This window comes from Carex rostrata, chromosome 26, assembly GCF_964058835.1.
Source record: "Carex rostrata chromosome 26, lpCarRost1.2, whole genome shotgun sequence".
NCBI lineage: Eukaryota > Viridiplantae > Streptophyta > Magnoliopsida > Poales > Cyperaceae > Carex > Carex rostrata.
Window position 1 is genome coordinate 1181707 of NC_135943.1, and position 25380 is coordinate 1207086.

Consider the following 25380-nt stretch of genomic DNA (forward strand, 5'->3'; position numbering starts at 1 on the left):
ATCAGCAGCTATAGGATTGACGAAATCGAAGACACTTAAGAAAATAGGAAATAAAATTCTCAAAGCAAGCTGTGGCCTTCTCGGAGACAATGCACTAGTGAAAAATATGGAATCGGGATCGGTTATATACGCATATCAGTATCGGAATACAACCGATCCTGATGAAGGCGATACTGATACTATCAGGATCGGTATTTTATTTTTTAAAGAACCGATCGAAATAGTAACTATTAGGATCGGTTGTTTATTATAACCGATCTTAATAGCAGTTATCTGGATCGGTTTTTCTTAACGAACCGATCCTAATAGTTATATTCTGGATCGGTTTTTCTCATATCCTCATTCTTAAAAAAAAAAAAAAAACTTTTAGGATCGGTTATTATTTAATAACCGATCCTAAATTTTTTTTTTTCAGATTATAATTCCAATAAAAAAAATAAAAAACTTTTAGGATCGGTTATTAAATAATAACCGATCCTAAAAGTTTTTTTTTTATTGGAATTATAATCTGAAAAAAAAAAAATTTAGGATCAGTTATTAAATAATAACTGATCCTAAAAGTTTTTTTTTTTTTGGAATTATGATCTGAAAAAAAAAAACTTTTAGGATCGGTTATTTTTTAATAACCGATCCTAAAAGTGTTTTTTTTTTTTTACAATTAGGATCGGTTATTTTAAACAACCGATCCTAATAGTGGTAATCTGGATCGGTTGTTTAAAATAACCGATCCTGATGTTTTATTGAAGCTAAAAAAAATATTTTTATTTATTTGACCAGCTTCCATATATATTTTGCTGGCCAGCATCCTAGATTTTTTTTTTTGCACAGTAAGAAGCAATAATCAAATATCATATACACATCCTAAATTAAATATCATACACATCTTAAATTATTACAAAAAATTCATGTTCATACAAAGTTTTGTGAAGCATTACATATTATAACAAGAAATTTAAATCCAAAAAAATTTAATTAACAAACATACAAGTGACTAATTGAGCTATTTCTTCAATTAACACACATTTATGCAATTAATGTAAAGCACAACAATAAAAAAAATAATAATTACCTCTTTTGCAATCACATCACTTGAGATTAGAAAAGATCCGACAAACAAAAACAAAGGTAACAATTAGATGGAAAAATATTTTACAATAAAAAATACAAAAAAATGTGTTTTTAAAAGTATAATAATGAGAAAATTAGATAAAGCTAATACCATGATAGTTGATCGGCCGGATGATTAAGTAACTTGAGCGAGATGTCCTCAAAACTGTAAAATAATATACAAACATCATTAATTAATTTTTGAAACAATAAAAAAAATTAAAAACTGAGAGAGAGAGAAAGAGAGAGAGAGAGAGAGCTGAAAATGAGGAAGAGACGGAGAGAAAGAGAGAGAGAGACACGGAGGAGAGGGAGAGACGGAGACACAGAGAGAGACAAAGAGTACTGAGGATTTGAGAGGGAGATACGGAGACAGAGAGAGAGACGCTAAGTTGAAAATGAGAGGCGCGAAATGAAAATAAGAAGAACCCTGCAGGTTATATAGGGAGTAATAGTATTAGGATCGGTTGTTTATAAAAAAAACCGATCCTAATAGCATCAGGATCGGTTTTTTATAAAAAACCGATCCTGCTACTAATTTTTTTTGGCAGAACCAACTTTGAAAAAAATAGTATCAGTATCGGTTTTATTGCTAAAAACCGATCCTGATTTTTTTTTTTTTTTGCAGAACCAACTTTGAAAAAAAAAATAGTATCAAGATCGGTTTTTTATAAAAAACCGATCCTGATACTATATATAAGAAAGATCACTGAGGTAAACCCCACTCATATTGATGGTCTATCAACCATCAAACGGCTACCATTTATTTTCTTTTCTGTTTGGTAATGCATGTATACAGATAAATATTAAGAAAAATGTGAAAAATATAAAAATTATTTATTTGTGTTTGTATGGCCAAATCAACTCTACTATGATCAATTTTATACAATTTTATTATTATTAATGGCATCAAATTGTTAAATGGAATGCAGACCGTTCATTTCTGCATGATCATCCAACGGTGGGTCTGTAATTAAATGACATGTAATAATTTTTAAAATGATCAAGATATGGAACATTAATAACGTAAAAGTGCCGAAGGCCCGACAACTGTAAGTTTTGATCCAACGTAAATTATTTACGGCCGTGCGATGTTGCTATATTGTTTTGCTTTGATGAACTAGTACACGAATCCCGAATTGTATCAAATTTTATAATGGTGAAATTAATATGACATTCTTTCATTTTAACGGTTCTGATCGACCAAATGCTAATATTCGTATTCGTTCCTTCACAACCCCACACAACAAGGGTTCAAGTCCTATGTATATTATTATATGGAACAAGTCATTGATGCATCATGCATGATTGTATAAAAAAATTCAATAGTCAAAATGACTTCAAAATGAAATATCAATGTCAAATAATTAATTATTTATCACATAAATTTTAATAATATAAATTACATTAATTTTCATCAAAAAAAAATTATAATTGAACCATATGCCATATACAACAGCCATATATATATTCTATTAATCACCACACTAATTACATATAACACAAATGCCTAATTACATATACTTCTCAATATTAAAATTACAAACATAAATATTTTAAAATATTGAAAAAAAAACTAATTATAAAATAAAATTTGCTATCTCAATTTTGAAGTTGTCACTGTGGCAATTTGCTTTCAATCCGAACAGAGCATTTTAGACTACATACAGCGCACCACACAAAGTTGGTTCTGCAAAAAAAAAAAAATAGTATTAGAATTGGTTATTTGAAATAACTGATTCTAATACTATTTTTTTTTCAAAGTTGGTTATGCAAAAAAAAAAAAAAAAAAAACTATCAGGATCGATTTTTAGCAATAAAACCGATCCATATACTATCAGGATCGGTTATTATGTACAGAACCGATCCAGATGCTATTTTCTGATATATTTTAATTTGTTAGATGTATTTAAGTTATCTAGATCGTTTATTATGTATAGACCCGATCCAGATGCTATTTTCTGATATATTTCAATTAATAAGATTTATTTGAGATATTTCAATTATCAGGATCGGTTTTTTGTTAGAACCTATCCTGATACTATCAGGATTGGGTTTTATAAACAACCGACCCTGATAGTTGAATTATTAAGATCGGTTATTTAGAATAACTGATCTTGATAGTATCAGGATCAGTTCTAACAAAAAACCGATCCTGATAGTTCATAAATCAGGATCGGTTGACAATAAAACCCGATCTGAATAGTTTTTAAGATCGGTTTTTTTAAGAAAACCGATTCAAATACCCTTTAGGATCGGTTGGCTCATATAACCGATCCAAATAGACTGATCCTGATTCCAGTTTTTACACTAGTGATGGTATGGATGCTAAATTGCAAAGTATGTTTAGGGAGGCCGATCTTCCAGACAATATCGATGACAAATATATTGTGGTTGTATCTCCAGTCCCGACACATGGCAAGTACATGAGCACACGGTATACCGGTAAGCTGTGGTTTGAGACATGCACATTATGCTATGTTTCCATCACTTATGATGACCTTGTACCGGAAAGTTTCTTTTTTATAAGTAAAATTTCCATCTCGTTCTTTGTACACAACCCTCTCATCATTCACCTTGACCTCGTGTTCACCGTGCACACCGAGTGGCATGGAATTCATTTCAAGACACTTTTTGATTCTTTTTGCCAATAGCTCTTCAACTCGCGCTGACCAAAGTTGTTGACTAGCTAGGCGAGCCATTGCTTTCTCTCGTCTATCCCTAAACCAAGCGAGACACTTGTAATATGTGTCTTCCACCAGTGCAATGACTGGCAGTCTCCGGCTATATTTGAATACTGCATGCAACGATTCAGATCCGTTAGAAGTCATAATTCCCCAACGAGCGCCATTGTCCATGCATTGATACACCTTCCATGGTTTAGAGATCTCATTATGATTGGTATCTTGATATTTACCGATATTATTTAAGTACGCAACTGCATCTAAATTTTTCTTTCGTAATATTTCAAAGAACTCCTTAAACCTCCGTGGCTTTTTTTCTTTCACAAGTATTTTAAATAGGTCACAAAGTTTTTTTATTGTGTACTTTTTTCATCAAATTCTCGGCAATGTGTTGTGAGCACAATCTATTAGCGCACTCGCCATCATCCTCGTACCAACCACCGTATCTATCGGTGAATACTTTCTTGATCCCCATATGCTGATCAGAAACAACGCACATCAACTTATTACCAATTACCTCCATACGCAACCACCTCATGAACCATCTCCATGTCTGGAAACTCTCTTCCCCGACTAATGCAAAAGCCAGAGGTAGCAACTGGTTCTCAGCATCGTAACCGCTTGCTATCAGCAATCTCCCTTGATAACTACCAGAAAGGAAGCATGCATCAATACTAATGATTGGCCTGAGATGAGGCACTACAGCAATGCACGAACCGTAAGCCCACGCAGCTGCCTTAAACAACCTTTATGTTGGATCTCCTATGGGTTCGTGTGCAACTCCGTATTTTGTTCCTGTCGTATAACATCAGCGAACATTTCTGCAGTTAATTGTGCATGATCAGTACGAGAAGCATCGGCATGGCATGTATGTGGTCCTGAAATTGTTCTAATTTCTCACTTAGATGAAAATAATCCAGACTTAGCATAAAAACACCACGCACACCTGGTGTCCTTGCAATTGACTACCATGCTAGTTCTATTGCTCCCCGAAATTTTTACTTCAATATTCTTTCTGATGTGATAATCATTTATTTTCAATCGTAAAGCCTCTTTTGAAGAGAACCCATTACCAACAGCAAGTGTATCATGGACATGTTTCGGCCTACTGAAGAAGTTAACATCTGTAGGTTGAAATGCTGAGGTGTCATTGAAGCTTGCCACAGGGTGACTTACACCGCGGTCAGATATGGGAAAACATTCAGCCTGAATGCGTGGTGTTTGGTGTGATTGCGTCGAGGTATCATCCCGGACATCCCCTTCTGAATCAGCTTCATTATCCCAGTCGGCGTCATCCTCACATGAGTCAGCATCATCTTCGTCATCACTTTGCGGCACATCATCAAAATCAATATTAGGATCAGCTGCCTCCGGTGGATCGATCCATGGTCTATTATGATTATTATATTATGTCTGAACAGACAGTGACAACTCATTCACATTGGGATAAGGATGCAGATAAAGGTCTTGCCTCAGTGTTTGTTGTGTCGGATAGGGTTCGAAGAAACTGGGACCCGCATAGTTAGCACTATATTGGGTCTGTCGAGGGTCTTGCCTCGGTGTTTTTTGTGTCTAATAGGGTTCGAAGAAACTGGAACCCACATAGTTATCACTATATTTGGTCTGTCGAGGTTCTGGATGTGTTTCCGGTACCATACTATCAACGAATAACTGCGGTTGTATTTCCCCGATGATTGGAACCAACTTAATGTATAAATCGAGAAAAATATACTGCGTTTGGGCACACATACTTTGGATATAAATACCTCTCAAACTCTTATCGCACACGATTTCAATTTTCTCATAATAATGTCGGGCTGTTGTACCAACATTAACCCGTGCATGTGCTTTTAGGTTATACTCATTCTCGGAATATCCAAATTGGCGATAAATTTCACCTTTCACATCATACCAACCGTATTCATCAGTCACACTCAAAGAGAATCGAGGACTAATACTATACTCTACTCCTTTACAACCGTGTCGTATTTCACCACCAAAATAAATCCTCAGCATCAACATGATTAATTATTTTTATAAATTAACCTACACAATAATGAATAAATTACATATTTTTATTATTACAATAATAAAAACTAAAATTAATTAAATTATTTTACAAAAGATACTGAATGACACAGGATAAAATATAATTAAGGAGTTACCATTTTAAAATTCGACTTCGCTATCGACAACAATCACCTCTGTCTTTGTCTGAGCCTTTAGATGAACTTTTGTCTCTGTCTGAGTCTTAGCTTCTCTGTCTTTCTCTCTGCCTTCTTTCTTCTATCTGTCTGAGCTTCCTGCGTGGGATGAAATAGACCGCCCGGACGAGTTTAAGCATACCGTTTGCATTTTTTTTTTGCGCAGAGCCCAGACGGGTTGAACAATACCGTCCGCTTTTTTTTTCTTTTTCTTTTTACCCCGGACGGGTTGGATTATACCGTCCGGATTTATTTTATTTTTTTACCGTCGTCGTTAACGTTAAGAAGTTAATTAGGGATATAACTCGGACAGGATAATTAGACCCGTCCGGTGGGACGGAATAACAGTACCCGTTCTACTTATTTCTCAAAAAAAATCAAAAGCAATACCGTATTTCAATATTTTATTTATTTATTTTCTATTAATAAAAAATTCGGAAATAAATAATACACAGGTTTGTCGTACTTTCTTTTGGGGAGTATATAACTCGTAAGGTAGTTAAAAACTGCCAAGCCTAAGAGAAACGCGCTATTGGTCAAACCCAGAGAATATAATACACAGGTTTGCCGAAGCCTGTGTATCTCTGGCATTATCTCTGCCAAGTCTTATAATATCTTTGGCACTAGCTACTGCGTGCATCTTGCTTTATTACGCTGCAGAGCACCTCGTTTTTTTAATTTTCCTTTCAAACAATCATAAATTGTCCCAACAAGAAACAGTTTCACTTTCATAGACTAACTAGGATCTAAACTCTTATTAATATTCCAAAAATGATGTAAAGGAATATAAATGGAAATATCTTTTTTTTTAATCTTATATGTTCTATTTACTATATATACAACAAAGCTGGGACATGCTGAACTCCAAGAAATATATATACATTTCAAAAATAACTAGGCTGCACCTCATTCAAAAACCAGCTTTATTGCCCCAAACTAATCTGCTAGGCATATGAATGGCATTTTGATCCATCAACTATTAATATTATCAAATCACTAAATCTATTCATGAAAGTCCTCGTAAGAAGATTCGCCAGAAGACTCGCTCTGAAATGGTGTGGTTTCTCTTGGAGTTGACGGTGCTGATTCTTGTTGCATTGTTAAGCCTAAACCAAATAAGAAAATAGAAATCGCTGAGTAGCTAAAACCCTAAAGGCTATTTTATCTGGTAGATTAATAATGTGCAAAAGGTCATTTTTAAAGTTTGCAACCCACCGACAGCTTGGAGGTTCCTAATTGAAATTCTTTTCATATCACATCTCTGCCATCTACTCAACGAAAGGTACAATGGAGATCCCAAAAGAAGAAAAACAGAATACCAAAATACAGGACACAAAAAGGTATACTGCACTTTTTTAAAGTACACATGGCCAAGCTTGGCACCAGTTCAGCAATTCCTACTATCGGGGCACACTACTATTTCTATTTGAGAATATCTGGTGCAGATTTGCTTAAAAACCCAACTCTGTTTTTTTACTATTGGGGCACACTGTAGTATTTCTATTTGAGAAATATCCGGTGCAGATTTGCTTAAAACCCAACTCTCTTTTTTAAAGTACCAGCAGACGTGCAGCTACGACCAAAAATCTTGAAAAAGGAAAAAAAAAAAAAAAATTTACTATATACCTGTACTCTTCTGACCCCTTGACCTGAACTTTTTTGTGTGTCTCTTGATCAATTTCTTGGTGATTGTCAATTGTCTGGCAAAGGGAAACTCACTATCACTTTCACTCCACTCCCCACCATTATATTCACTCTCCTCTTTGTCCCCTCGCATCGTCCTCAGCACAAACGCCTTCGCCTTGCGCCTCTGCGAGTTAAACAACCCCCTGATTGAAGTCACAAACCCATCCCCAGCCCCATCACTTGGCCGCTTCAACCATGAAACAGGGAATTGATCACCCATGCTGCCAGGTGGGCCCCCATCACTATCACTCAGGTTGAGGTCAGTGCCACCATATGGATCTGCCTGGTTGTGGGCCTTATCCTTGAATTTTTTGCCTTGCATCCCAGTCACTGATTTGAGAACACCCCAGATGATGTGCTTCTTCACCTTGGAAAAGAGACGTCTCCACGTGCCAGTAAATTCAGTACGGTGAAACGTGTCCATTAGTAGCCGTAGGTCATTAACTGCAAATCTTGACCCTTCGTATGTGACTTGCAACTCAACCTGTGATACAACACGAGTAAAGAAAAGATGTAGAATCACTTTTAAATAAATACCCAAAAAAATAGAAGGTTTAAGGATGGAGGATTAACCTGGCTAATCTTGATATTGTGGAATTCCATCAATTTCCTGCTCCTGGCCCGTTTCTCTTCCTGGGGTTTGGTGAATTTCTTTTCTTCATGGGATAAGCGGCCCGCTCTGACTGACCTGTTAGAATCTTTAGTTCTGATGTTCTTGGAGCTCTCAGTGAAAGCGTGAAATTGCTCAGCTATTGGATTAGCAGAAACACCTTTTGAAGGAACACTTGAAGAATGTAATTGCAATATGAGGTCGCCTGTCCCATTTTCGGCCACATTTTCTTCCAAATTTTTGTCGGCTGAAGAGGAACGCCTTAGCTCGGGGTTTGAGCCACATACCATGTTGGCTTTTAGGCTCTGCAACTTGGATACCTACATCCAGATCACACATTACACATTTGCTAAAGCAAAGTATTTTGTAAATATGGGGAAGGGGTACCCCATAAAAATGCTGTTGTTCTGAAATCAAATTTAAAGGCCAGGTAAGTTTTGCCACCAAAAAGTACTACCACACCTACCATTAAGGTTGTGCATTTGGTTAGGTTTATTTGATTTGAACCAAACCAATAATTTTGGATAAAACAGTTCGGTTATTCGGTTTAAATTGTTGGTAGAAAAGAACGTATGAACTTGAGTCTTTGTGCACAAATTGTAAAAGAGGAAAAGTCCAAAGTAGAAAAAAGTAAGAACTAAAACTAAACAATGTTAAGACTAGAATTAACTTCCTCTTTTTTTTACTTCGGTTTAAGTGGTATCTATTATTTCTCTGTGCACAAAAAAACCAAAGAAATAATAGATACCATTGGTACAAAAGCAAAAACAAACAAACAAAAAGTAGCATGGATCACAATATTTTCATCAATTGAAACACATATGCAAAGGAACTTGAGTCTTTGCATCTTAACAAGGTTGACTAATTGAGTTGGTATCCACTATGTGGTTTGCATCATTTAATTTGTCTTCTTTAACATATAATTTTTAATTCTTCTATTAAACAATTTTTTGGGCAAGTTTCGATAATTTTAATTGGGTAGTAAATTGGTTTAACCGAATAAACCGGGATATACTTCGGTTTTTCCAGTTTGGTTTCTATTTGATTGATATATTTTGAGATTTGTTCCCTTGTATTTTTATAAAAGAATAAAAATTTCAGTTTGGCTATTTTAATTTGGTTTGGACCGAACCAACTGTACACCCTACTAGATAAGGAAACATTTACTGCATCAAAAAGGATTTATGAAATCACAAACTTTTGTATCTGACACATCTTGGTTCAGTTTGATCATAGTTTAGTGGGACGATCAATTCTCTCAGAATTATTTGGAAAAATATGGTGTATTAAATAAGACTTACCTGGAAATTTTCGCCATAGTATCCACTCTGGCGTGTGTTACTGTAAGACGATGTTGCTCCAGTTGAACTCAGTCTCCCTGGTACATCAATATCCTTTGTAGAATGAGTGCTAGTAGAAGCACCTTCAGACCCTGCAAAGCTTTTCCTCATCTTTCTCGCACCAGCAGAAGTAGAAACCCTCCAAACTTCCTGCAATTTTAATGTCATTATAGGAAACTGTTAATAATGTTTACCGATGTAAAAAAAAAAAAAAAAAAGATCTGGGGACTTCTTGCATATAACCTGGCGCCTTTGTGAGTCTTGTTCTTCTTCAGGAAAGAAATAATCCCACATCATCCTATACATAGTTTCAGTCAAGTATATTTTCAAGGGAAAGATTTCAACCTACAGGAATCAACATATAATAATTAACAGATGAACATCAAATAACCGTATAATTGTTTTTAGAAGTGTTGTTAAATTACATCCTCGGTTAATTTGGGTTGGTCAACTTAGCTAACGATGCCAGTATGTATTATCTATTGTATTCCTCAAAGCTGTCCTCTATTTGGTTTTAATGCAAGCTTGCAAGAATCAAAGAAAACAGACTTGCAAGAATTAAAGAAAAATATTAAGTACGAATGTATAGACACTATATATTAGATTATCAATTTATAATAAAGCCATATCATCTGATAAACCTGAAAAAGATCAAGTGGTGAATGGCCATCCTTTGGAGCACCTTGCTTGGCATCAACACGAAGCATCACATTTCTGCCATCAATTGCCAGCATGAATGTAATTTAATTTAAAAACAATTCATGCCAATGCAAGGCTACTAAGTTCAATTTATTTAGCAATGATAGTTATTATCTAGGTAGAGATCTTACTTTCCCCATTCAGGAGGTGGATTCCAGGCAGACAAGAGCATGTCAGATTTTGCATTTGGCAAACAATTCCGCACCACAAAGGATTTTGTGGTAAAATGTGCAACACCAATGTCTTTGTAATCTCGATCGAAATCATATGCCTGAAATTCGTATAAATTTATCACAAATTCTGCTTGCAATGATATTCAAGTACTTTAAAGTATGGCACATGGAGATGATAATTCAATCTGTGTTGCACAATTCAAATGAAGTTAGTAAAAATATGCATGGAAGAGACTTAAAAGAATAGTGCTGTAGCTTGCCTTCCTTTTGGAGACATTGGGGACAGTTCCCATTCACATTATAGAAATGTAACCATATTTATGTACTGACCATATCATTTATCTCAGTTTCGGCAAAAGTTTTCCCATCAGCAAGCATGCTCCACACCACCTTCTTGATGCGCATTGAGATCCTCATTGCACAGGAGGGGCTCTTGTTCTTCTCTTTTTCCATGAGGCGCACCTGGGCAGCTTTTTGTAGTGCCTTTCTCAAAGCAGAAGAAGCCGCTTTTCTTGACTTGCGGATGCTTACATGCTCTTTCTTTAAGGCTTGCACCTGATCATTGAACAAGAAGATGAAGATATGATAAGCTAATTACTCCTAATTAAAATTACTATAACAGTAACTCTTTAATATTCACTATGGTAACCATAGTAATATTACTAACGACTAACAAGCAATGTAATCAACAATAAGCATTTTAACTGAGTTTTGTCTACTGGCAATTTGAACCAATCTACAGGAAAGTCAAGGAACATCCAGAACCATCTTTTTGAAATAAATAAATAAAAATAAATACTAAATTATGATTGTGGTGGCGATGATGCTTGTTGTTGCTGATGCTGCTGTTGAACAATCTGGATAGAATTCAAGTCATCATAGAGCCAACTTTTCGAAAACATAAGAAAAATAAAAATAGATGTGGATAACAGTGATCGTGATGGTGGTTATGGTGGCTGTGCTTTTGATGGTGCTGAAGGTAGCAGGGTGAAGTCAAAGAAAATAACTTCATGGGTGAGCATTACTTAAAACACTTAGCTAGAAAATTTAGTATGAAAGAAACGGAAGCAGAAAGGGGATTAAAACGAGCTAAAATATTAGAAGGCCATTTAATTAAAAAAGGAGTTTTTGGCATATACTTGAGAACATGCTGACTAAAATTAGTACACAGCTTGCGGTTTTATAGAAGGCTAATAAGAAAAAATGAAGACATATATACATACCACAGGTAACAAGTGGAAGTTCACTTTGGAGAGTTCAAACAACTATTCACATCTTACAAACTAATTCAACGTAGAAAATTTATTCATAAGAGGTATATATGTACAAGGAAAAGTAGTGAGTTTTGAACCACGGTTCGAAACATGCCTACTCTTGTTCCCTAGATGGTGGTGGTTAACTAATCTAAAGGTGATTCAAATCTTTCCCTAGACCGATCAAAAATTAGAGAAAAAAAGACTTACCAGCGCAGGCTTCCCACCAATGACCATCCACAAAGAACCTTCACTATCCCTCTCTGAACTTGTACATGTCTCAACTTGACTACCATCACCTTCGCATAAGGTCCTTATGTCATCAAGGAGCAGTTTCCTTTCTCTCTCCCTTTGCTCCAGGTTGATTCTCGCGAGCTCCACCTCTTCTACTCCATCTGGTACTACCTCATCTGCCTCTTCTTCGATATCTTCATCATCTTCTGACAGATATACAAGGCTACTTTTCCGAGGCCTGTAAGAATGTTAGTAACAGATGATCAACAAATGAATGTGCGACACAAACATAGTAGACTAAATCAATGATATATTACTTGGGAAGTCTGGCAAATAAGAGATTGCTCAGTACATCCAGCATAACTTGGAACTGTCGAGATGTCATTGTTGCGGTGATGTTAGATGAGTTGAATGAAAGCTCTTTCAAAGGCTTAACCTGTTTCAACATATTCAACCAAAATAAGTAATCATGACAGAAATTTCAGACCACTATGCAGAATTTCTTGTATGTTTCTATGTCCAGGTTATATTTCTTTTAATGCCCAGTTTAGTTTCAAGGACAATGAGCCCAAGACTTGTAGATGCAATACCTTTAGTTCTGCAGTGCCACCTTTATGTCTCGTATAACGGAAGTACATCTGGCAAGGCATGAATACTTGTTCAAGCAATGCGCCAGTACGTTTCAGCTTGTCAGAACCCCTATGTATCTCGGGCAACCACTGGAGCCCTGCACCAGGGTCAACATCAGTAGGAGCAACATGTGCCTGAACATGTTTTAGCATGACTGAGAGCTCAGCTCGTTTCCATGTCATCTCTGGGTGGGACTCGCGGATGTGTAAATTGGTTTCACCGAGTGCTTGTTCTATCATCTCATATCCAACATGTAGCACTGAGTGGAAGGATCGGGCTATGAAATGGCCCCTGGCTGCAGCTAGTAGAAACCTACCCTGTATTACAAGGAAATATGTAGCTTGTTGATAAGTTTGTTCAATACTAGTTGTTGGTATTTGTATTTAGGGACCTATCAATAAAATATAAATATAGAGAAAGTCAAGGAACTAGATTTTAAGATGTAATCTCTATGTAAGCCCAAGCCCAAGGGGCTCATTAATAAAGAACAATTAATTTGGCTGATTTCAAGTTGGTATCAGACCTAACCTAGATCTAAGCCGTCAGTCCCTCCCTTCCACCGCCGCTGCCGGATCAGCCACCCCTTCCGTCGCCGGTCCAGTTCCTCCCTCCTCCGACCGCCTCTCTCCTTCTCCCTCTCGGCCTTCTCTTCCGCCACTCGGTTCTCCCTTCCGCAGAGCCGAGCTACCCCTCTAGGCCGAGTCAAGCCCCTTCCTAGGCCAAGCCACTTTCCTTTCGGCCGATCTCTCTTCTCTCTAGGTCAGCCACGACTTAGGGGTTGTTTTTGGGTTGAGAAAGGTCGACGTGGGGGCAATACCCCACGATACCCGAGAGAGGGTTGATTGGAGTTGGATCTCGATCTTTGATGAGTAGATAGATCAAGATCGAGTCAAGAAGAGAATTGAGATAAGGTGAATCTAGATCTTAAGAGTGCAAGATCGGGTCTAAAGGAGGAAGGAGGATCTAGAATTGGATTGGTGTGAGAGAATCAGATCTGAGTCGGATCAATGGGAGAGGATAGTTCGAGCAAGGGCTAGAATCCGATGGAGGAGATCTTGACGAAACTGAGCGCCTCAGAGGTATCGATACTGATGCGAGCATTTAGTGTGGCAGCTAGTGAGAGCTCACCGAGGCCACAGAGGGTGGAGATTCAACCTATTGATACGAAACTCGATGGACCAATTTCGGATCTGATCTGGTCATGTCGAGTGACGTATACTCTGGTAGGGAAGAATCTAAAGGGGTACATGACAGGGGAAAATGCAAAGCCAATTGAGGGTACTCCGCGGAGAGATGAGTGGAAGTCCACTCACATGCATGCGTACATCTAGCTCCTGAATTCGACGACTCCATCTATTGCGTCACAATGGATGGCATTAAGAAGGTGAAGGATGAATGGGAGAAGCTGAAGAGAACCTATAATGGTGTGGGGAACAACCTGAGGGAGTACCAGATCAAGAGGGAGATCTCTGTGCAGGAATATGCCATAGAGCTAGAGCACTTATGGCTAGATCATGATCATTTGAGGGTCCAACGGTGGTGCATCGATCATGAGTGCAAGGAAAAAGAGATTTCCATGGAGGATAGGACTATGCAGTTTCTCTAGGGTCTGGCGCCAGCATTTGAGAAGAGGGTCCTTATGTTATTGGCTCGGACAAGAATTCCCTCACTTGAGGAGGCAGTCTCAGTTATGATACAGGAGGAGGGCCAAATTAGGCTACAGGCACTAGCGATCTCCAACTCAAGCAACACAGGGTTCAGGGATGAGACTCGACAGTGCTACAACTGTGGTGAGATAGACCACTTGAAACAGGCTAGACTTAAGCCACCAAAGGAGAGAGATGCAGGTGAGAGGAGGCAGTCTGGAAGCCATGGACGCGGTAGTGGAGGTCGAAGAGGTGGAACAAAAGGCAACCGGGCAAACCTGATGGTTGCAAAAGAAGAGAAAGAAGCTGGTGTGGCCTTTATGGAGGATGATCAGGCACTCTTGAAGGTTTGTTCGCAAATGCTTAGGAGGAAGCAGAAAGCAGCAGGTGATAGGAAGAGTGGTCGTAAAATAGGAATATAGAGAAAGTCAAGGGACTAGATTGTAAGAAGTAATCTCTATATAAGCCCAAGGGGCTCATTAATAAAGAACAATTAATTTGGCTGATTTCAAGTCTAATGTTATTGTTGATATAGGGAGATTTTTAGAATTAAGCATATAAGAGCAAATTGATAAAGAAAGAATGTTGAAGGTTAACAGTAAGTCATCACAACAAATGGACTCAATTAGGCCTTAAATCTAAGTAAACACAAACAATTTCAATAATCTCATGATCAAAACATGCTAATTAGTAAATGAATCAAATGTTTTCTTTAATCACAAAGCAAATTATATACTTTGCCTTCAATTTGTTATCTTCAGAGTTAATGACTTACATTAGCTTCTTCTGAGTGCAGGTTGAATTGCGGTTCAATAACATTAACTATAAAATGTCGGGTGCCCTCCTCATCAGAGTCATCTATATGCCCGTGTCTCACTGGTAAATATGAAAAGAAAATTGTAAAATTGTAAAAGAACAAGAAACATAAAAATCAAAATTTCTAGCTAACACCCTCATAGGAATGAAAATCTCCAAGGAGAAACAAGAAAGCAATTTGGAGATTTTCTAACTTTGCTGAAATGAACGGAGAAGGAAGGCAACGTAATTTGTATTCAATGGGCGGGGTTAAGGTCATGTAGGAAAATCCATGCCAAAACAAAGGTATATGGTGAGAATTCACTTGCTACAGGTCAAATTACTCATATGCTGACAAGTTAAGTTATAAAGAGATCAACTAAGCCCCGCTCGGACTGTATATTTAATTACTTTCTCCTTTAGTAGAAGGGACTTGTTTTTATTTAATTTTTCCAATTTTGCGGTTATTCTATCTATTTGCATCAGACCCTAATTAGGATTTAATGGCATCAGATGGTAAATTAGACAACATCCCAAACAAGTTGGGGGGGTTTTAAAAATGTATCAAATGAATTCTCTCACTAAATTTGTTGATCATGACAATTCAAATTCAAATCAACTCTATTCTATTATTTTCTACTGAATTGAAATGAACTCGTGTTAGATTTAATACCTATCAGGGTGTGATCCATGACTTGGAGGATGTGTAATGCTAAAAGGTTAAGATCCATTACAATTTAGTATGTTGATGATCTTGACAATCATCATAAATAAAATAATTTGAAATCCAATATTTAGGCAATGATCTCTATAATACATATGTCAAGCAAATAAAACAATGATGAGATTCTGTGCATGTTTTATTGTGCATCAAATGGTTTGTATGTTTTCACTGGTCTGTATAAAATGATACTTAGTTGCATGAAATTTTATAGGTATTTGTCAATTTCTAAGTTCTTTTCGATTGATTTCAGAAAATTTGTCAAGATTGTCAAATATGTCAAGGAATCCCATCCCATATTAAAAGTTCTAGTCCAGGTTGAAATGAAGAGACGATGTTAAGAAAAGAGCATACCAGGTATATCGATAAACGATGAGCTACCTTTAGTAGCAGGAGGAGATGATGTGGACGCCACACTCTCAACCTGGGCGGCATTAAAAGGAACCCCTTGAGAGGTGGAAACCACATTGTTATCATCTTGTGCAGTCTTTAAAGCATCGAGCGTCTGTTTTTCCTCCATGATCTTTCTCTGTGCATACTGTCGTGACGGAGAAGGCTTGGGTGACTCAAATGCCTTCGAGATTGCACCAACCCACGACCAAACCGCATCTCTGTTCTCTATGGTCCAGAGAAGCTTAAGTCCAAAAATAAACACTCCCTGACAATTGTCAGCAATGACAACATTAAACCCATCATCGTCACTTGCATCAGATCTTGTATGGTCACTCTCACTGCCATTTTCAAACTCAGACCTCACATAGGTCATTTCAAGATTATTCCTCCTCCTAGCACCTTGCCATGCCAACAACCGCACTGGGTCAGCTTTGGGGGCCTGTCTCCTAATAGTGAATTGATCACATGATAAAAGGAAGCCTTCATCCTTCTGTTTATCTGATAGGCTACTCACGTAACCACCCCTTATTGTTGCGTTATCTTCAGGGGGAGATAAGCCAACATCTTCTTTGAGGTACACTTTAGGCACATGGAGGTCAAGTCCACGGTAAACGAGGTCAAGAGGTTCACGCTTTGACTCAAAGGTATATTTATGTTTACCACGGCTATAACAAAGCTCATATCTCAACATTGACATTCTAAAGGTGAGGCCACTTGCCGGGTCATCTTCTCCTAAAGGCACGTGCTTTATACAGCAAGGGGTAGCATCAATGCGCAAGCAGAACTCAGTCATGACTTTATCTAGAGATAAATTACCAGATCGGGTTGCTCTGGGGATACCAAATCGAGGCCATCTAGAGAAAGAACGAAGCTTATGTGGTGGACTGTAGTTCAGGCCCCACCATTTGAAAACCCATGAAAGATCATGACCGCCCAAATTCATAGTGGGAAATTCATGTATATTCAATTTTTGTTGACTATCATAAATGGTCTCAATGCCATCAGAGAGAGGCCGCGGAGGCCGAAGGGAGAAGTGCCACCTAAGAGAGAGAGAGTTCGAACGAAATGGGTCAAATACCCTTTTCCTGGGTTCACCTTCAATGGGAAGTGCGTGCAAATAGTGGTTAAGTGGGTTGCCTGATTCACACTCCCAGTCCATAATTACATTGAGAGAGAAATTAGGAGAGTAGATGAAGGGTCTTGACACATCAGACGGGACCCTCAGACTACAGTTCTTCATCAAGCTCTGTAGGCTGCTAATATTCATTTTAAATTCCTTTGCTGAAATGTCTACACGCCCATCTGTTTGAGTTATATCCATGTAATCTGAAATAATTTGGAGCTTGTCAAGGCGCTCATAAGGATTTGTGGTGGCAAGAATATTCCATTCAGTCTGGTTGAAGTAAAGCACGATTTTTCCATGAATGTAATATCTCATGTCGTCCCACCATGGCAAGCTCTTTTCTTTCTTAGGAGGGACGGGTTGGTCTTTTGAACCCCTAGTGCTGAGGTTGGTTTTACGCAGCGCAACTTGGAACGCATAGCTGATGTCGGCAAAAGATGGCTCATACCCTACTCCAAATGAGATTTCACCTTTGTTGAAGTAGATTGGCAAGTTGGAGTACATTTTCACTGGAGGGGTCGTGCCACTAGCAGACCGTAGCATGCGCACCTTGTGCCATCTCCCAACGAATATTTCTTGGTATATTTGGGGCTGGAAGCATGTAGCCTGTAATCAAATAGTGATGAAGGAAAAAGATGAGCAGAGGAACAACTTATGGTTAGGTGGGAAAGAATACCATTGCATGGTAACTATTATCGGCACTTAAATTAACCTCATTCTAACATGGGTGGATCACAGGTCGGAGCCACTCACATGGAGACTTGATAAATCGAGGTGAATTGGATGCTGTCAGTGGCTTGGTTAAAATGTGTCCGGTGTGTGTGTCAGCATTTTGGAAAGATCTCAACTTAATTTTCACATTTCAAAATATGAAGCGCTATTATGCACTGATCCTGGGTTGGTGCAGGGAATTAGGAATTTTTTCTGGTGTATTGTACTACAATGGGAGTTGGTTCTGAGAAAAATAATAGGTACATGCCAACTTTTACCAAAAGAAAATTCCTTATTTTCAACACAGCTCATCTTAGTACTTCAGCACCAAAAAAGTCAGAAAGAAAATACAAATAGGAAATATAACAACAACAGAGATGGTCGAACCAGTACCTGTACCATACTACTAAAAGATCAGACGTAGGACAATGGTTAGAATAAGGTAATGTACCTGTTGAGCAAACACAATCCGGCCTTGGCATTTCCCAGAAGTCCCAGCAAATAGAGGGAAAGTATAATCTCTCAATTGGAAAACCAAGGACCCAGCATTCACTGAAATGTCGCTTCCATAAAATCTAGAGAAAGGAATATTCTTCTCTTGCGCTGCTGAGTCAAGCCCCTTGATGAAATCAACCATTTCACTATTCCCACCACTAATCCTCGACAATTTCACATCCAGCTCTGTCCCGCAAAGGGACAAAAGAGAAGCCCTCCGCAAGCTCGGCCTGAAACCCGCTTGATACCCTATGGAGCATGATTTACACCCAGACCCCTCAGAAAAGACCATTTTCTGACAAGCTGAATAGTATGACTGGAATGTCTTCTTGTGAACCTCTTCTTTCAATTTATCCACATCTGCCATGTCGAATGCTTCAGTCTCAGTTGGTCCAGTTCCGTCACTGTTTCCTGAGCCGCTCCTGACCTCATCCAAGAACCTCAATCTAGCATCTGATTCACACGCCGCCTTCCTCATAAGATGGTAATGCTCGTCCAGCCATCCCTGAATTGGCTCCTCTTCAATATATGCCGTGAGTTTGCGAATCACAAACCGAACAGACCAAGGGTTGGAGGAACTAGACCCTGGTTTTTTTGGGTTTTGGGTCTTAGAAGGGTGTACAAGGCTAGTTTTAGCTGCAATCATCAGCTTCGTGCCTCGTATTGCATCCTCAATTGCATCTTCGATTGCACGTAAAGGCAACCTGAATGGCATGCAGACATAAACATCGAGCCCTTGAACAACCCAACCTCTTTTGCTTGTCATATCTGTCATTGAATTTGTCAAATCACCTTTTTCAGAGGGAATGCGGGAGACTTGTAGACGGGTACTTCTCAAAACCCTAGCTTCATTGAAGCAGAGTACAAGCCCTTCCATTAGCAAACCTATCTTAGCATTTTCAGTGAAGATTGACTGCACATACAACTTTGCCCTGACTCCATCTGCCAGCTCAGCAGTTACATTCAAGACCTCAACATCCACGGCAATGATTGACTCCCTTTTACCAAGTGAGCTCTCTTTGTCTAACCCAGTGGATTTAACCCCAGCTGATTCTGAGTTCATCTTGTTTTCTGAAACTTTAGGGTTCATATTACGTAACATAGACTTAAAGCGGGCAAAAGACTCATAAAGTGCCAAGTACACATCAATGTCCCACTGCAAGGCTATGTCAATTGCACTGAAAAACATGCACATTGCAAAATCAGCCACTCTGCCTGACCGTTTAATGAACTTTGCATTTTGTAAATCAAACAAAGTCACCTTAACACTAGGTTTGTTCGCCTCAGGGTACTCTTCAAATACAGATTTTGCCCTTTGTAGCTCAATTTGTGTCGACTCTTTCTCCTTGTCTAAGCACGCAGTTAGATGGGATACAACAAGAGAAGTACAGAATTTCATGCTCTTGCAATCACCCAAGTCAGATGATATGCTTGCCTTCCGTGGGGTTCCATCAGCAGAGACACTTATTATTACCTCACCACCCTGAGATCCAAAATTAACTCGCTTCGGATCTGCAATTGTTGTTTCTAGAACACTCGTCTCACCAGCATAACTAATTGAACATTTCTCCATATTCAATTTGAAAATCTTTGTCCCTCTCAGCTTCTTCTTAGTTGAGCTCTTTCCAGCAGATTTTTTGACAGAAGAGGATAGGCTTTTAAACAGAGTTTTGAAGGATAGCAAATTCAAGAGAAGCGACTCAATGTGCTTGGAACCAAATTGGACCACCATCCCACTGATTTCAACAGAGAAAATAAGGGCCCCGGGGCTCAAATCAGGATTTTCTTGCATTTCAGCTTCACGATAGCCCCAATCAAAACTTAGGCGGGATATGTTCAAAAGGGAACCTGAGTAGGTGTCAACACCAAAAACATTTTCCTTCACGAATTCACGGTACTCATCTTCCATGTGAAGCTGTATCTCGCCAAGTTCTGTGTTAACCTGAACTCCCTTGCTTGCAATGTTGTTTGCATACAAATGAGAGGATTGAGAACAACCCTGTATGTAAATAAATGAACAAACATAAAAATAATTGGTCATTCAGTTGGAGACGAGGTATGCTTTTTAGATAAAAGTTTCATTGTATATCAAAATTTCTCAGGTGATTATGGCTTGCAGTTTAAGAAGTAACTGAATCGTGTCATAGGCTTCACATTAGTAATTAATTCTTACTCATCTGAAAAGCCTAGAGAAACATGATAAGGTACCAGAATTTTTTCCTTTCATACTTCTGTACTATTCATTCTGATATCTGGCACCACAATGGACATGCTATAATAGCTAATAATTAATTTTTATGTGCCAAGGGACATGTCGCAACTTAAATTGTTATGTGCCTCTAGCAACTTTTTTTTTTATTAAAGCCCGTAGGCACACAACACCTTCAGCACACACACCCTGCAGGATTCGAACCTAGGTTCTCCCGTAGGAGAACATATGCCTTAGCCAGCTGAACTGCGCAGCACTAGGCTAATACTATTAAAAAAGTTGAATAAAACTAGTATGTATAATTAAACTCGTAAAAAGAAAAATAAAATTTAGCTTGATTCTTCAAAGGAACTAACATGGTACAGGACGATCCCATTGAGGCTGTAAAACATAATAGTCATTTCAGGAGCAGACAAGGTACAAGTCCACATGACAGCTTTGATTCCATTTTCTTGGGGCAACTCCGTATGAGAACTCTGCTTGGCAAGGTTCATTCCCTTCTTTGATCTTGACATGTAAAGATGCATCCATGGCATCAATCGGCTCACATCAAGGTTACACTGGGTCCCTCCGAGCTTGGCATCGATCTCAGCTCTAACAGGTAAATCGGACTACAAAAGTGAGATTTAAAAAAAATTACCATCTGACAGTGGACTCAGCACCAAGTAGTAATACAACAATTTTATTGCTTATTCTCTTGTCAAAGAATTTAGCTTGTATGCATCAATTGAGATATGGTATTGTAATTAACATTTTAGTACTAATATGTAACACTTGCGAGCACCGGGCACTAAGCTGATTAGAAAATAACTTACTTCAACAGGAACATCAATTGAAGCTCCAGTTGCTACTTTGAGAATTTCCAGGAAAGAAGTACCACCCCCTCTTACCAACTGTAATATGAAGAAAACAAAATATCAGCCAAAAAAAAAATCTTCATAATTCAGATAAAAAGAAAAAAAAAAAAGAGTATATTATTACATGAATTTCACTCAAATCCAATTGAACATCAAAATGTGAGGTTGCCTCTCCTGTCTCATCATGGGAAGGGAGCTTGACACTGCTAAGCTGGATTCCAGTAATGTTGTTTTCTATTGTGATCCTTTCACCCAAGTGCATGAACTTCGCATCAAGCTTTGGCACACTGAAGCTAACCTTCCAAAATAACAAATACTGATTTTGTTAACTGAAAATAGACCATCTATTATTAAAAATAATTGTAAATGATCAAATTAGGTAACAGACCTTTTCTGGTAATGCGTACACTTGCTTCTTTATTGCTGAAAGTAGATTACTTTTCCCAGACTTCCTATCACTTGTAGCTCCTGGGATGTCAGTGTTTTTGTCAGCATTAGCACTAGACTTCAAGAAAAGACTTTCGTCAAGGTTTACCATGACATCTCCGCATGTCAGATCTAGATTTTTTATCCTGACACCTTTTTCCCTGTTAAAATTATGCAAAGCTAACTTCAGAATCAGAATTACCTACCTGTGAACTAAGGAAAACTTCCGGACATAATAAACATTCCAGAGAAAGAACAGAATGCCAGATTTTAGGCATCATGACACCTAATCTGGTACAGGTTTCACCATGTTTGAAATGTTATCTTGTATATCTTGGTTGTTTGCTATTATAATGTACTTGAGAGCACATTCAGCAACAGTTGAAAAAATTACGGTTAATTAAGCAAAATTGTACATTTGTGCCAGTAAAAAAAAAACCTTGTAAAACCAATTGTACATCTTCAACACTTACTTCTCATGGCCAAAATTGCATGTAACCATCACATCATCACAAACAAACGGAGCAGGGCTCTTTTCAGACACCAATGGGAATGCCTGATCTGACTGGGAGCAGTCAGGTTGGTTATGGCACACAGGATCCGCACCAAATCCATAATCACCAAATTGTAGAGATAGGGGCACAACGTGCAACTTAACCTCTAGACTCTGGTTGGGCCCAGCAATTTTGAAGATGTCAAGCTTCAGTTCTTTGACTTCGATACCAGCCTTTGGTACCTACATATGGATCCTTGTAAGTCCATTATAGTGTAATTGGTGCAGCTGTACCAGCATGTTTTTCTTTTTCTTGTTGTAACATTGGATTTTGCCGATGACACCCGATTGATACATATACACATCCATTTGAATTCAACCCAACTGGTACAGAGGACAGTAATGAAAATGCTTTGAAGACCCAAATTACAGGAACCAGAATGTAGATAATAAAAAAAATATGGTCTTCCTGGAACTGTGTCACAAACCCATTCTGACCAGATTATTACAGCACCAAAATAAAAAACCGCAAAGGTTGGACACGAATCCTACATAAATTAACCTAACTTTTCTGACTTGAAAGGACTTAAAAGATATAAATATATCATTAATGTCGGTCATTAAGAATACCTTGACAATTAAATCCGTAACCCAAACAGACAAAAACCTCGCTGCACTCGTAATAACAAACCATTTCCCTTTCCCAGTGGACCTTGACTTGCGTGATTTTGCAGTCTCCTTGCTCTGTCCAGAAGGCCGCATTACAAGCTCTATGTCAGATATTAGCAGCTGCAATTTTGGGTCTTTAGAAATTACACTGACCCCAAGCTTAACCAGTGACTTGCGAAAGCTTAGTTTGATCTCGCCAACAGAGGCTGATTCAATAGAACCCTGGAATTGGAGAAGAAGCACGAGATTAAATGATGCAGTGGTGAAATTGAACCCTAATTTCTGGACTTAATGCAAATAGCAGCATCATTTGTCATTTACGAAATAATTTGGCATACTTGATAATAACAGTTAACCAGTTGACCAATTTGACGAAAAGACATCTCAAAGATGCTTTTCAGAACAAAAATATATTAAACATGACAAGTTTGCCCCTGCTTCAATAAAGTGTTTTATTTCCTAAATCCAAGCTAAAACAAAATATAAAATAACCAAGAGTATTTAAATGTTCAAATTGGAGAGTGTTTCAAATTGGTCATGGAGCAATTATTGAGTTCAGATATACGAGTTCAGGGCAAATGGTTCATTTTTTTGGTACATAAAACACGTTCCCAAAACTAGGGATCAAATGCAAACTCAACTGCTGTTGCAATCTTATTGGCAAATGCAATGTTATCTACAACATAATTGAGGGAAAAGGTTAAATAGTGTTATGGAGGAACATACCTTTCTAAACTTTACATGAACATCTCTCAAGCAATTGAATCCAGCCACACGGAAACTGACAGAGGCACTCATTACATGGCTGAGAAACCAAGCCAACATGCGAGAAGCGAACCTGCCAATTATGTTTAAATCTAATTTAACATCAATGTCATTCTCTTTATGTAAGTTTCTTTACTGATTGCTTATTCAGGAGGAATAAAGTCAATGGATCATAGATGCAGCATGTAGTGCTCCCATGGACCACTACAAAGGAGTGTCTGCCAGGTACTCATGAAGTATTATATTCATGCTTTTTCAATTTGATAACAGTTATCTGGATTTTTAACACCAAATTAGAGCCTAATTGAGACTATAATAATAAGTTTTGCAGAAATTTCAGTCAAATGACTAAGTGATGGACAGAACCTAAGACCTAAACAAAGCACATTTTAATAGCTCAACTAAATTGAATGACCTAGCAGTCAAATGCACTGCTACAACATAGAACCATCTCACTTCAGTCCAGAATTAACCCCAAAGCTCACTAGAACAATCATGAATCTTACTAAAAATATCAGATTCATCTAGAGATCTTACGTGAACACGACCCATCCGACGGCTGAAGCCACCAGAAAAACCGAGAAGAACTTCACCGGCGAGGAGGCCATCTCGCCGGCGTACGGATCCACGGCGGTGTCACGCCGGATCTACTCAGACCCGACCAGGAATCTCAGGATCCGCTGTACCATCCAGTATCATGCCATAAAGATGGAGGATCTAGGATCTATCTAGCTTGATCTAGCGCTTGCGAGAGAACGAAAAGGAGAAGAGATGAGAATTAGACTTGATTAAGCGTGAAAAGGAAAAGTGGGGGTTAACAGTTGAGCCTGTGTGCAGCACAGCTTGAGAGTTTGAGACTGATTCCTTTGTGATTCGACTGAAATTTTTTTTTTTTATTTAATTTCTTTTATTGGATTCAAAGAGGTGAGTTGGTTTCCTCTCCTCGAATTCGCATCCTCTGAGATATCTCATATTTTGCGTGACATTTTGGAAAATCTCAACCGTTGCAATACGTTATGCGCGAATCTCAAAGCTCAAATAATACTGGCCCCCTACGTCACCCCCGAATAGGCACCGGACACGTCGGTCACGCAAAACATGAGATATCTCAGAGGATACGCACTCACCTCTAAACCGTTCTCGTTTTTATCGGAAGCCAATCTGCTCCTTTTCTTGAGAAAAGGAGGACTCTCCTGTTCTCCAATCCGAACCGTTGAAAATCGATCAAACGGCTTCAATTACATTTTTCTTTTATATCAATATAATATATTAAAACAAATCAGATGTAATTGAACCCGTTTGATCAATTTTCAACGGTTTGGATTGGAGAAGAGGAGGGTCCTCCTTTTCTCAAGAAAAGGAGCAGAGTTCATTCCGTTTTTATCGGACACGATTCTATTGTCCTTTCTACAAGTGACACGTCCTACTAAATCTGGACCGTCTTATATTGAAAGAAC

At 38.2% G+C, this 25380-nt stretch overlaps 1 protein-coding gene across 5 annotated transcripts in view; it reads right to left on the bottom strand.

Annotated features, from left to right (window-relative positions):
- The window catches only part of SAB (HYPERSENSITIVE TO PI STARVATION 4), a 45177-nt gene extending 20437 nt beyond the window's left edge, over positions 1-24740 (bottom strand). Inside the window, exons 1-22 of one of the 5 annotated variants that reach the window (XM_078292558.1) lie at positions 24461-24740; positions 23885-23996; positions 23120-23380; positions 22470-22732; positions 21959-22157; positions 21695-21868; positions 21529-21606; positions 21070-21324; positions 18461-20503; positions 16164-17904; positions 15042-15142; positions 12581-12937; positions 12308-12426; positions 11967-12228; positions 10834-11058; positions 10462-10601; positions 10273-10345; positions 9875-9976; positions 9593-9781; positions 8255-8611; positions 7622-8165; positions 6783-7101 (exon numbers count right to left, since the gene is read on the bottom strand). In XM_078292558.1, coding sequence (XP_078148684.1) covers positions 6998-7101; positions 7622-8165; positions 8255-8611; positions 9593-9781; positions 9875-9976; positions 10273-10345; positions 10462-10601; positions 10834-11058; positions 11967-12228; positions 12308-12426; positions 12581-12937; positions 15042-15142; positions 16164-17904; positions 18461-20503; positions 21070-21324; positions 21529-21606; positions 21695-21868; positions 21959-22157; positions 22470-22732; positions 23120-23380; positions 23885-23996; positions 24461-24531 — 7770 coding nt within the window. In that variant the 5' untranslated portion in view covers positions 24532-24740 and the 3' untranslated portion in view covers positions 6783-6997. Of the gene's footprint in view, positions 1-6782; positions 7102-7621; positions 8166-8254; positions 8612-9592; positions 9782-9874; positions 9977-10272; positions 10346-10461; positions 10689-10833; positions 11059-11966; positions 12229-12307; positions 12427-12580; positions 12938-15041; positions 15143-16136; positions 17905-18460; positions 20504-21069; positions 21325-21528; positions 21607-21694; positions 21869-21958; positions 22158-22469; positions 22733-23119; positions 23381-23884; positions 23997-24460 lie in introns of those variants that run through there. The other 4 variants (XM_078292556.1, XM_078292557.1, XM_078292559.1 and 1 more) reach the window with 4 other exon arrangements.
- Between the last annotated feature and the right edge of the window lie 640 nt (positions 24741-25380).